The sequence below is a fragment of the Geotrypetes seraphini genome, chromosome 2, assembly GCF_902459505.1.
Source record: "Geotrypetes seraphini chromosome 2, aGeoSer1.1, whole genome shotgun sequence".
Lineage (NCBI taxonomy): Eukaryota > Metazoa > Chordata > Amphibia > Gymnophiona > Dermophiidae > Geotrypetes > Geotrypetes seraphini.
Window position 1 is genome coordinate 453,980,507 of NC_047085.1, and position 13,836 is coordinate 453,994,342.

General features: G+C 44.3%; 1 protein-coding gene across 2 annotated transcripts in view; it reads left to right on the top strand.

Moving 5' to 3' along the window:
* The window catches only part of CCNY (cyclin Y), a 384,247-nt gene that overhangs the window by 294,690 nt on the left and 75,721 nt on the right, over nt 1-13,836 (top strand). For both annotated transcript variants that reach the window (XM_033931526.1, XM_033931527.1), the window contains 2 exons: nt 11,674-11,731; nt 11,957-12,076. In XM_033931526.1, the coding sequence (XP_033787417.1) occupies nt 11,674-11,731; nt 11,957-12,076 (178 nt within the window). The remainder of the gene's footprint in view (nt 1-11,673; nt 11,732-11,956; nt 12,077-13,836) is intronic.

Genomic DNA, 13,836 nt, shown 5'->3' on the forward strand with positions numbered 1-13,836 from the left:
TGGGCCTCACCAATCAGGAGCTGCGTGTCAAAGTTGATAGAGTAAAGTCTAAAGGAGATGGAGATCCTACTGTTATAGATTGTAGCCCATTGTAGCCCAGGACAGGGCTCAATAGCACTCCCAGTGGTTACACAAAAATAGAACACCAACATGTGACCCGAAATGGAGTCACCCTGCAGGACTGGATTCCAAACAGGAATAAAAAAACAAACAAACAAAGTTACCACAATTATAATTCAAAGGAAAATAATACCATTTTATTAATTCCTTCATAAAGGTAAGTAGTCTTTCAATATAGCTGCCAAACTTGTCAGAATGCTCCCAAACAGCAGCAAAACAAAAATGTCATAAGAAGCAAAAAAATAAACAGCACACAATAAAGTTCTTGGCTTGCTCTCAGCATTAACTTAGTCTCAGCTATGTCTGAGAGTTCAGCTCCCCTCAGAGCTAGTACTGACTGCTCCCAAGCAGGCAGTTTCAAAAACACAAATACAGTTCATGGCACTTGTTCCCTAGCTCTAGTGCCCAAAGTTCCAATAAAGCCTCTGGCCAGTTCAGCTCACTGCCAGGATAGGAGAGTGTCAGGTTTTGCAAAATAAGGCCTCTAGACAGGCTTTCAAAATTCCCTCCCAGGGTGTTAGCAAAACCTCTCCCAATAAATCACATTCCTAGCTTGCAAAACAAAAATAGTCCCCAAACAGTCAAGTGCAAAATCCAACTCACTGTTTGCAGGTGGAGGCCCAGTCCACCTGCATGGCTTCAGGAAAATCAGGAGCACACTCTGTAAGACTTTCCTCACACTCCTTGGGTTGTTCTTCCTCTGGAAACAGCAGCTCCTTAGCTTGTCCAGCTTCTAACAGCTCCATTGGAATGGGTTTGTTGCTCCTGCTTGGCCCAGGGGACTCCCTAGGGAGAAAAGGCATAAACCTCCTCCCTAGCTGGCTTCCCTGTCTGTTCTCCACTGCTGGTTTAAGTACTCTGGGGCAACGCCCTACTCTAGGTGAGTCAGCAGTGTTCCAGGGGCCTCGTGGGCTCCCCCGGTGGCTGGTTGAGTAAATATCACCTAACTCTTCCTCAGACAATTTGTGCTCCCTCTGGTGGTCAAAGGAGATATGATCAGGCTCAGGAACCGGAGGGGCCTTGGCAGGGAGAATACCTGGCTGGTCACATACCGCCACCCTTAAACAATGCTTATCCCTATAAGCATGGGGTTTACCCTCATCAAGAAAAGATTATTTGCGTCGCCTATTCCTAAATTTCTTTTCCTCAGGCCGTGGATTAGGACACAAATTTTCAAAATTCTCGGGCCAATGCAAGACCGGAGGTTCCGGAGATTGAGCTTCAATCCCTTCAGGTTGGACTTCAGTCTCCTCCAACTCTTTTATTCTACTGGTAATGGCTGTCATAACCTGAGCTATTTCCTCAAAGCGCTCCTGAACTTGGTCTTGGAAATGGGTGATGCTTCCTCCTACGTGTTTTACTGAATCTTTAATAGTACCTAATTGTACGGCCTGCTGTTCTAGCTGGGTTTTATTGTTCTGGCTTTGTTTAATTAAACTGCCCGGTTCAACTCCTTCAGCTGCCCAGTGTTCCTGCGCTAACTGTATTTTTTTAAGTTGTTGTAATACTTCTTTTTGCCGAGTCTGACTATCGGCTACCTTCACCTCCATCTCTTAGATCTGGTTCTTCATTTGGATCACTAGTTTTTCTAAAGTCTGCGCTTGTTGTTGTCCCTGTACCACCATCTCCTGTTTCAATGCCTCTCTTAACTCCAGCACGCAATTGTTGGCGAGAGGTTTTACTTCAGGTGTGGGCTTAGAGACAGCATCCAAGCATTCCTGGCGGAGGATTTCCATTTCCCCTTTCCACTGGGACACCTGTGTTTTTGTGATCTCCTGTACTTTGTTTTTAAGGGAAGCTAACTCCTGTTGGAGACGTACCATACTTTCTCCAGAGTTAAGGCTCCAATCACCCCCAGATTTTTGGAGTAGCCTTTCCTTAAAGTTACCCCCTTTAATGTCCTGGGATGCGTACCTCTCCAGACTCCGTATATCGTCTGGGCAGCCTAAGCCTGTAGACCCAAACCCTTTCGCTCCTCTATTAGTTTCCCTCAAGTACACCCAACGTTCTAGCCTAGCGTGCCAGATACGTTCACATACCATTTGCGCTATCTTATCACCAGTCTGCACTTGGTAATCAGCATTTCCTTGGTTAACTAGGAGCACTGAGATATTGCCTCTGTAATCGGGGTCAATAATCCCTGCTGCCACATCAAGGGAATGTTCCAATGCCAAACCAGATCTGGCTCCAATTCTAATATATGAACCCGGTGGAGGGGCGATCTGTAAATCTGTTTTAACCAAAGCTCGGCCTTTAGCGGGTATAACCAGCTCGTGGGCTGCATAGATATCAAAGCCCGCCGCTTTGGAGTATGCTTGGGTGGGGGCTCTGGCACTCTCAGACAGTGGGACCCACCTAAGCGTGGGGCACCACCCTGGTCTTTTCGCCCGATTCTTCCTATCAGGGTTCCGACCCCCCTTAACCTGGGCTCCAAACACCAGTTTAGTAGGTGGTTGTATTTCAACCTGTGTTTTACTAAGAACTGGTTTAGTTTGTCTGACCCACTTCCTCCATCCTGGCCAATCCCTACCTAGAATTAAAGGGAAAGGGCAAGACTCCAAGATAGCAACATGTAGGTTATACTTTTTCCTACCATGTTCGAGCTCTATTTTAGCCAATGGGTAACTTTTAGAATCCCCATGCACACATCTTACAGACACACTATTCATTTTCCCCTTCCTTAAGGGTGAGGCCTCAACCTGCTTCCACAGTTGACGTGAAATCACAGATTGCTCAGCCCCTGTGTCCAATAATGCCACTATCTTTCCCCAGCTACCCATACTGGGACCTGGCATCCTGATATGTCTGTTCTGTTAGACTCCCGGTACATTACAAAGTCTCTTCTTTCCCGACAGAACCTCTGGGTATGTCCGGCTTTTCCACACCTATAACACTTCCTCTCCCCCCCTGAGTGTTAGGCCTGAGTGAAGGAGCTGATGAATCCTTAGAAGGGGGTTTTCGTTCCACCAAACTCTGTCTAGGGGTGTGTCCCTGCACTGTACCCGGGCCTTCTCCTAAGGGTTCTTGAGAGTCAAGGTAGGCTTCCGCAACTTCCAGGACCTGTCCCAGCGTCTTACAATTCTGCTTTTTCACCCAAGATCTAATATTCTTGGGGACAGCATCCAGCAACTGTTCCTTCACAATTTCCGTGAATAGGGCCCTAGCGTCATTCAAGAAAGGCTGTAGCCACTTCTCAGCTAGCTTGGTAAGACGCTGGAGTAAAGCCTTGGGCCTTTCTGCATATAACATTTGTGTCGCCCTAAACCTTTGCCTGTAATGCTCGCTGGTAAAGCCAAGATAATCTAGGATATGGGCTTTAACAGTGGAGTAACTGCTGGCGTGCTCGGGGCCTAGGGTCTGGAATGCTGCTAGGGACTCCCCGGCCAAGCAGGGCAACAACCTGAATACCCATTGCTCCTGGGGCCACCCAGCAGCCACCGCTATCCGCTCAAAAGAGCAAAGAAAATCGTCCGGAGCGTCTCCAGGCGCAATTTTGCACAGGTTCAAATTTGTCAGGGGGTTCCATCCTATCGGAGCTGGAGATACAATACTCGGTATCTCTGGACGGACCGGTTGTGCAGTTGTCTGTTGTAGAATCTGCGCAAATATCTTTGCCTGCTCCTGCATGGTTATCATCAGTTCTCCATGCTGCCACAACATAGTGTCTTGGCTGGCTTGCCACCGTTCCTCACTGGACCTTAGAATGCCTTTAAGTTCCTCGGCCTGCCTTTGTCGCTCTCCGGCCAGCGCTGCCAATAACTGGGCTTGCTCCATAGCGAAGTCCTGAAAGGCAAACAAAAAGAAAAAAGGAACCCAAGTGTGGCTGTATCGAGAGAGTTCCCCTCTTAATAACCTCCCCCAGTCTCCAGTCCTCCCCAACCAGCACTACCTAATCCTCACCAGCTACCCCGAGTACCCTTACCGGAGGCACTGATGAATCTGCGCCTTTGTGCTGATTGGGTGCACCGCCCGTGCTGTCACCAGTCCGGAACTGGGTTCGGCCTGGATTCACTGGTCCCTCTGGGTCCTCCTGGAACTCTGCTCCCGACCTGGAACTGGCTTCCACCCGATCCTCCCTCAGGACTGGAACACAGCTCCTACTCGAACCTCGACTGGAACAGGAATACTGCTCCTTGCTGAACTGTCCTACTTCCGGATCTGGTCACACAGACTCCTCCCACCGGATAGGTCACAGGATCAGTCGCACCGGTTCTCAGAAACCAATAAACAGTCAATCTCAATCCAAAAACAGATCAGCCATGTATTTCCAAACACAGCACAAAAAAAAAAAAAATAAAGTCCAGAACAAAAACATTTTTTTTTTTTTTCAATTGCAGTTCCTTGGGTGTCCTGCAGGAGGTGCAATATCCCACTCCTGATACCAAACTATGTAGCCCACTGTAGCCCAGGACAGGGCTCAATAGCACTCCCAGTGGTTACACAAAAATAGAACACCAACGTGTGACCCGAAATGGAGTCACCCTGCAGGACTGGATTCCAAACAGGAATCAAAAAAAAAAAACCAAAGTTACCACAATTATAATTCAAAGGAAAATAATACCATTTTATTCATTCCTTCATAAAGGTAAGTAGTCTTTCAATATAGCTGCCAAACTTGTCAGAATGCTCCCAAACAGCAGCAAAACAAAAATGTCATAAGAAGCAAGAAAATAAACAGCACACAATAAAGTTCTTGGCTTGCTCTCAGCATTAACTTAGTCTCAGCTGTGTCTGAGAGTTCAGCTCTCCTCAGAGCTAGTACTGACTACTCCCAAGCAGGCAGTTTCAAAAACACAAATACAGTTCATGGCACTTGTTCCCTAGCTCTAGTGCCCAAAGTTCCAATAAAGCCTCTGGCCAGTTCAGCTCACTGCCAGGATAGGAGAGTGTCAGGTTTTGCAAAATAAGGCCTCTAGACAGGCTTTCAAAATTCCCTCCCAGGGTGTTAGCAAAACCTCTCCCAATAAATCACACTCCTAGCTTGCAAAACAAAAATAGTCCCCAAGCAGTCAAGTGCAAAATCCAACTTACTGTTTGCAGGTGGAGGCCCAGTCCACCTGCATGGCTTCAGGAAAATCAGGAGCACACTCTGTAAGACTTTCCTCACACTCCTTGGGTTGTTCTTCCTCTGGAAACAGCAGCTCCTTAGCTTGTCCAGCTTCTAACAGCTCCATTGGAATGGGTTTGTTGCTCCTGCTTGGCCCAGGGGACTCCCTAGGGAGAAAAGGCATAAACCTCCTCCCTAGCTGGCTTCCCTGTCTGTTCTCCACTGCTGGTTTAAGTACTCTGGGGCAACGCCCTACTCTAGGTGAGTCAGCAGTGTTCCAGGGGCCTCCTGGGCTCCCCTGGTGGCTGGTTGAGTAAATATCACCTAACTCTTCCTCAGACAATTTGTGCTCCCTCTGGTGGTCAAAGGAGATATGATCAGGCTCAGGAACCGGAGGGACCTTGGCAGGGAGAATACCTGGCTGGTCACAAGATGGAATCGCTGGAATTAGATGTTTGACCATAGGACCTTGAATCTCCAAAGAGACCGTCTTCTTTTTCACACCACCTTTTCTTTTCCCCATGAAAATTTGAGCAGAATAACCAGCTGAACGCTCCAAAGGTGCGTGCTCCTTGGGCCCACGTTCCGCAGAGTGGACGCACTGATATACCATCCTGCAAAGGACCTCGAAGTCACAGGAGAAGGGCAACTGGCCAAGTGCCTGCAGCTCACTGGCTCTCACGACGCTCCCGATGTTGGAGGGAGCGGATGTGCTGATGTACCATCCTGCAAAGGACCCCGAAGTCACAGGAGAAGGGCAACCAACCAAATGCCTGCAGCTCACTGGCTCTCTTGACGCTCCCTATTTTTTATGTAAATTGTATTGTAAACTGCTTACATCTTATCAAAAGTAAGCGGTAAATAAATATAAACCAGCATAATTTTTCAGTAATGATATTTCATGAATCATTTCTTTAGCAGTACTAGACGTATGCAGTACTGTATACATAATATGCAGATATTTTCCCTGCCCCTAGAGGGCTCTCAATCTAAGTTTTGTGCCTGGGGCAAAGGAGGGTTAAGTGACTTGCCCAAGGCCACAAGGAGTTGCAGTAGGAATTGAATCCAGTTCCCCAGAATCTCAGTCCACTGCAATAGCCATTAGGCTACGACAAATCATTTTTTTTGGCTTTTTGCAATATTGGTATTACCACCTGCTTTGTGTTTTTCTTTATACTGATTTTTCTCCAGTGCAAAGTGTTTCATATTCCATTTTGTGATTGCACAGTAGATTAAATGGCTAGGTTTTGAAGCAGAAAATGCTTCTCCAGTATGAGTATGCAGTTGCAAAGAGATTTTGAATAGTGAGGGAAAAAATTGCAGAGAAAACCTAACAGAGGAATTTATGTAGGGGCAGAAACTAATCCGCATCTCAGCCTGGTGAAAGAGGATTTGCCATGCTCCCTTTGGTCCCTAAGAACAGAATCCTCAGGTAGCTGAACAGTAGCCTTAGAACCTATGAGCTCACTTTTTCTTTTTTAAATCATTACAACTTTTCTTTTTGTTCAGGCGACTCTTCTATGCAAGTGATGAATGAATAGTTCAGTCACAGATCCTAGCACACAGTGTGAGTGTAGGAATGTAATGTGTCATCCTTGCGCCCCCTTATGCATTTTTTAGGAACTGTTTGAAAATATAGTAAATAGTAATCTTAAGCATATTTCCTTAACATATAGCATATAGTCCAGAAACATCTCTCCATGATCTTGAGCTATGATTCGTGGTGAGAATAATAATGATGGCGTTGTTCACATGTTGTGCCTTTCAACAAAACATAAACTCAAGACACTTCAGTGTTAGAATACTTTGGAATTGCAAATTTCTGAGGAGCAAAGTCTGAGTAAATTAGGTTGAGCACTATCTCTCTCTCCATGATCTTGAGCTATGATTCGTGGTGAGAATAATAATGATGGCGTTGTTCACATGTTGTGCCTTTCAACAAAACATAAACTCAAGACACTTCAGTGTTAGAATACTTTGGAATTGCAAATTTCTGAGGAGCAAAGTCTGAGTAAATTAGGTTGAGCACTATCTCTCTCTCTCTAAGACAGTTCAGAGCCAGAAGTAGTGGTGGGTTGCACATGCGCTCACAGCTTACTACTACTATGAATCACTTATATAGCGCTGAAAGGCATGCTGGACATTTATAGACAGTCCCTGCTCGGAAGAGCTTACAGTCTAAACTTGGACAGAAAAGGCATTATGGAAACTACAGACAATTAGAGTGTATTTCGATGCCTTTTCATTTAGACTGCTGGTTCAATCTTTAGTATTGAGTCAACTGGACTATTGTAATATTGTCCATCTGGCTGGCACACAAAAAAACCTGCGCAGATTACGTATTGTTTGACTTATTTTCAATTTGAAAAAGTATGATCATGTAACCCCTTTGGAAGCTCAGGTTAGATTTAAGCTCGGTTATATCTGCTATAAGATCTTGACTGGTTTGGCACCTATCTTTTAGATTCTTTTTACTAATAATACTTTTTACTAATAATAAAAATTCCAGACGTTCACATGCATTATTTATCTTCCCATCGGTCAAAGGGTATAAATCTAAAAGATACCATCTTCGCCTTTTGTCATACCAGGCAGCAGCTTGGGATACGGATTTAGTTTCTCTAATCGCGACATCTTGCTCTTATCAATTATTTAGGTGATTAAAAGTTTTCATTTCTCTGTATTATTTTTCTTTTGTAAACCGCTTAGAACTTAACGGTGACTGCGGTATAGAAGTAAATTTTTATGTTATGTTATGACATTATAGGTCTGCATTTGTATAGGATTTGGGGGAGGGCAGGGACAATTACAGGCTGAAAAGCTGGAAAAGCCTCTCTCTGAGGGACTCCAGAGTTGTGTTTCTCTCATTCACGCGGTACCTGTGCAGGTGTTTGACGCCTCTCTATTGCTCTGATGTCTTCCTCTAACTCTTGCGTGGACTGCTCTAGTTCCTTCTCCAATATAACCTCAATGGGCTGAGCACAGGAGTTCAAGTAGTCATCCAGTAGGAGCTTTGTAAACTTCTTAGGGCTAGATTCACTAAGCAAATCGATTGGTTTGTGAGCACTTTGCGACCAGATTTCCCTCCTGCACTATTCACTAACCTGTGTAGCGATTCGATTACAATCCATGCATGCAAATGAGGGGAACTGCATGCAAAGTAGGCAGGGACACGATTCACTAAACAAATTTTGCGATTCGACTGGGCTTTCCGCTCATCCTGAAAAGCGATTGCTGGGGACCAGTCGAAAACATCTTAAAGACTCTCCAGCTCTGCTCTGCCCCATATCGCCTGGCTGCTCGCCCCAATCTTGCAGCCCTGCTCTCTGCCCCAAAAATGAAACATGCGGTGCCTGTCCCTGCTCTCTGCCCCGATCTTCCAGCCCTGCTTTCTGCCCCGAGCTCCTACTCTCTGCCACCTTCCCTGCAGTGCGAGCAGTTTCTATATCAATAAATAAAATAAAATAGATATTTCATTATTCATTTAATTGCTTTATTAACTGATAAAACTAAATTGAGATAGTTGGCTCATGAAGACCTGAGCATTTCTGGAATGGGGGATAGAGAAGGAGAGCTCTAGTCTTTAATATGCTGGAATATATTATTGCCTTGGTGTAATGAGGATCATTTTGTAGCAGGAAGGGAAAGGGGACTTGTATATTGCCTTTTTGTAGCTTTGGCATTCAAAGTGGTGGGTACTGGAGGATTGAGTGACTTGCCCAGGGTCACAAGGAGCAACACTGGGATTTGATCTCACAACCTCTGGATGGAGAGTTTACCAGTGAGCCACACTTTCCCCGGAGGGATGCTGATCACTTCCAATAATGACTCTCCAAATAAGATCAAACTTGCAATGCAGCACATACTTTTCATCAAATCATATAGTTTGCATTTTAAATTAATGGATTGACTAGTGCAGTCAATTAATTTACTTCACAATAGGAGAAAGGACCTCGGTAAACTAGACTGCAGATTTTAATAAAGCATACATCTGTCAGTTTCCATCGAGTCTGTTCTCACTCATTGGTCCAAAAAACCCTATATTTTTCTTTTACTTTATTTTTTCTTTCTACTCATGTACTTTTTCTTGTTCATTCAAACACAATAAGCATAAAAAATATTCAGAATTTCATATATAAATTGCAACGTTGAGATTCAAAGTAAAAGCACGCACATTATTTTCTCTCTAAAAACTATTTCAGGAAAATTATCCACACACATGTACAAAACACTTGCCATTTTGTGCTGTTAAATTTTCTAAATAACAATATGTTCATGCTTTTGGAAAATTTGGAAGCATGGGCATAGTTTCAAATTCCCTCTCCCTCCCTGCCAGAATGCCTCTTCCCTAAAACAGTTAAAAGTACACGCAAATTGGTAGCCCCTTTCAGCAGATAAACAATGCCTTACCTGCTGAAATGACTTTAAAAATTACCTTCCCTAAGGATTTCATCGACAGCCCCACAAAGCTTTGATTTGTTTATTGGCATTTGATATGCTGCCCTATCTTGAGGAAGTTCAGAGTGGTGTACAATTTTTTCTATCAGGTATTCTAGAAATTTTCCATATCTGTCCTGGTGGGCTCATAATAAGTATAGTACCTTGGGCAATGGAGGATTAACTGACTTGCCCAGAGTCACAAGGAACAGGCACTGGAATCAAACCTCAGGGTCTCAGGCAGCAGCTGTAACCATTAGGCCAGTCCTCCATCATGAATATTCATGAGATTTTTGTTTGGTTTGACAGATTGGCTAAATGAGAGCTGATTGTTGCTGTCCAGGACTGGGTTTATGTACTCCAGGGGTATCAAACTCAATCACATAAGGGGCCGAAATCTGAAAAAAAGACTAAGCCGCGGGCTGAATTTTTAATTAAGATAATTAGGGGTCATTTAATTAAGGTACGCTAACCAATTTAGCCTGCGCTAATTAATAAAAGGGCCCCTAAGTGACTAAGGCGTAGTCTTAGTAGAAGTATAGGGTTACAACGTCTTCAACCCCACATCATTTTGTATAAACAAAATAAATACTGTAATCACAAAACAGAAAATAAAATTATTTTTTTCTACATTATTTGGTCCCAGGCTCTGGTTGTCTTCTGATAACTCGCTTGCCAGGGTCTCCTACCCATTTCTTGTTTTCTTCTTTCTCCGTGCTAACCATCCATCTTCCATCTTCCATCTCTGTCTCCCCTTCCGTTTCCCTTCCCTCCCCCGGAGGTCTGGCATCTTTCCTTTTTTTCATATCCATATCTGCTGCTGCAGCAATGGACCCCCACCATCCCCAGATCCACCATCTGTCCTTTTCTCAACTACCCTTTCATCCAGAATATATCTCTCCTTCCCCACCATCCCAGGGTCCACCATCTCTCCGTTTCTCTTCCCAACTACCCACCTATCCAGTATCTCTATCCCCCCTCCACACCATCCTTTGTGTCCACTTCTTTCTCTTTCTGTTCCTTCCCTCTCCTCTGTTTTATTTCTTCCCAACCCCACCCTCCACTCAGTCCAGCATATGCACATCTGGACCCCTTCTTCTCTCCCTCTGGTTACTTCTACAACAGGGCCCGTCCCTGTCCCAAAGGCCTGTATGTTCTCCCTCCCCCTTCTTCTTGCCAGTCTCACCTTCAGAATAGGCCCACCGTTCCTAACCTCCTTCCATCCCAGCTTCCTGGTCTCTTCTGGCCCACTGGCACGAACTGCTGCTGCTGCTGGTGCTCTTCATTCGCGTCTGCCTTCACCTGGTCTCCTCTTCAAAGCAGCTGTAGAGAACCTCGCAGGCCGCTCTCCACCTCGGTAGCACGTTCCTTCTGATGCGATCCCGCTCCTCCTCTGACGTACGGGATCGCATCAGCAGGCTTCTTTGAAGAGGAGACCAGGTGAAGGCAGACGCGAATGAAGAGCGACAGCGATTCGTACTGGCAGGCCATATTTACTATAAAGTTTAAAAAATGTCTGGCGGGCCAATTGTGAACACCCAACGGGCCAGATTTGGCCCGCGGGCCAGAGTTTGACATGTAATGTAATGTAATGTAATGTAATTTATTTCTTATATACCGCTACATCCGTTAGGTTCTAAGCGGTTTACAGAAAATATACATTAAGATTAGAAATAAGAAAGGTACTTGAAAAATTCCCTTACTGTCTGGTATACTTAGTGTGACCATATGGCTCCAGAAAAAAGGGGACGGATTGAGACATCCGGGTTTTACTTCCATTGAAAGCAACCAAGATGTCTCAATCTGTTCTCCTTACTTCCATTGCTTTCAATGGAAGTAAAACCCGGATGTCTCAATCCGTCCCCTTTTTTCTGGCGCCATATGGTCACACTAGGTATACTCCTTTCTCAAAGGAGTTGAAATATTTCATATTGGTGCATGTTATTTGTGTGGGGCAGATCCTCATAAGCTCTGTTGATAGGGTAGAACTAGAAATAAATTCATCTGTCTCCCTCCTGTACAGATTAGAAAGAACATTAAAACAGGTAATTTTCTCTTCATTTTTTTAGGGATACAAATGGAAGGATGCTGTTAGACATTTTTGATGAAAAACTACATCCTCTTTCGGTAAACTCCTCTACTTTGTCTTTCTTGAGACTGAGACTTCTGTTTTATCTTATTTGCAAGAATTCAGCAGATTTAGGCTCAAATTTTCCCTGGTATGGCCCGGCATGCGTGAGTTAGGCTACCTGGAAGTTGACAGGCTAAGTACGTATGTATGTGAGAGTTTCTGTTGTTTTCTCTGTCCCTATATGCTAGCATCGTAATCCGTTAATCATATTTCTTCCCTAGAAATCTGAGGTGCCTCTAGACTATGAGAAGCATGACCCGGAGCAGAAGCAGATTTACCGGTTCGTGCGAACGTTGTTCAGTGCTGCGCAGCTGACTGCTGAATGTGCCATTGTTACCTTGGTGAGTGCCCGTGAGGCAGCATTAGCTTTCTTGTGTGACCATCTGCATTGATTGTAATTGCTTTTACAGTAGACTCTCTGTTAAGCGAAACTCATGGAACCAGCAAAAAAAAAAAAAAAAAATCAAAGAAATACTGTAATCCTTAAACTAAAAATGAAAATATAATCAATTTCTGGCCCTCAATAACCAAGTCTTGTAACCCATTTGCAGTTGCTTCTCAGAAAGCTTCTATATCTTTAGGGCAGGGGTAGGAAACTCCAGTCTTCGAGAGCCGTAGTCCAGTCGGGGTTTTCAGGATTTCCCCAATGAACATGGATTGAAAGCAGTGCCTGCAAATAGATCTCATGCACATTCATTGGGGAAATCCTGAAACCCCGACTGGACTACGGCTCTCGAGGACCGGAGTTCCCTATCCCTGCTCTAGGGTGTTGAGGACACTTTCAGTGTAAAGTCCTTTCACGAAAGTAAAGGAAATTTGCCCCCTCTTTTACTAAAGTGTGCTGATTAGCACACGCTAAACGCTAACACGTCCATAGGCTAACACACTAAACTATCCTTTAAAGCAGTGATTCCCAACCCTGTCCTGGAGGAACACCAGGCCAATCGGGTTTTCAGGCTAGCCCTAATGAATATGCATGAGAGAGATTTGCATATGATGGAAGTGATAGGCATGCAAATTTGCTTCATGCATATTCATTAGGGCTAGCCTGAAAACCCAATTGGCCTGGTGTTCCTCCAGGACAGGGTTGGGAACCACTGCTTTAAAGCTCAGGTTTCCAGCGTACACTTCTCTCTCTGCATCCGCGTTTCTGTATCTACAGATTCGCTTATTTGCGATTTTTTAGCTGCTGACTCCGCCCCCCAAAATTACATCATCATTAAAGTTCTTTTTCCATTCACTCTGAAAATCGCTGCTTCCATGCTCTCTTCCACAAAATTGCTGCTTCCCTGTTTCCCAGTGTGCACTGAGAAAAATGCTGCTTCCCAGCATCCATAGAGAGAAAGGCTTCTTCCCAGCATGCATGGAGAAAATCGCTGGGAATCGCTGCTTGCCTGCTATTAGCCCTAAATTCTCTTTGAATCGCTGGTAATCACTGCTTGCCTGCTTCAAGCCCTGAAATCGCTGCTTGCCTGCTCCAAGCCCTGAAATCCCTGCTTATTTCAAAAACCGCAAATAACAGTAGAAAAGTTATTCACAGTTTCAATAATAAAAATGACAACTTTTTCTAAAAACCGCGAATAACATATAAAAAGTTATTTGCGTTTTTTCCATATTCACGCCTATGGTCCGCCCGCACACCCCGCGAATATGGAGGGAGAAGTGTAGTTCAGTCAACTTATTTTGCTATGTGGAAATTATCTCATTTGAAGAACGTGCTAACTAACTGGGACTTTAGACAAGTATTACAAATGATGGTGTTGTCGTAGGTGGATTTCTGTAATGGAATCTATCTAGATTTACCTCTAACACGTATCAAAGCATTACAAATGATACAGAACTCAGCTGCTTGGTTATTGATAGGAGTATCTCACTATAAACACATTTCTCCCATCTTAAAGAAATTACATTGGCTGCCACTATTATTTTGTGTTCAATTTAAGATCTTAAAACTTGTCCAACAGGGTGTTTATGACACCTTGCCAAATTATTTGGCGAAATACCTGAAGTTGTGCAGGCCTTCGAGAGCACTAAGATCTGAAAATCGCTGGTTACATGATACAAGGAAAACGAACAGGGTCTGATATGTGCGAACAAAAAA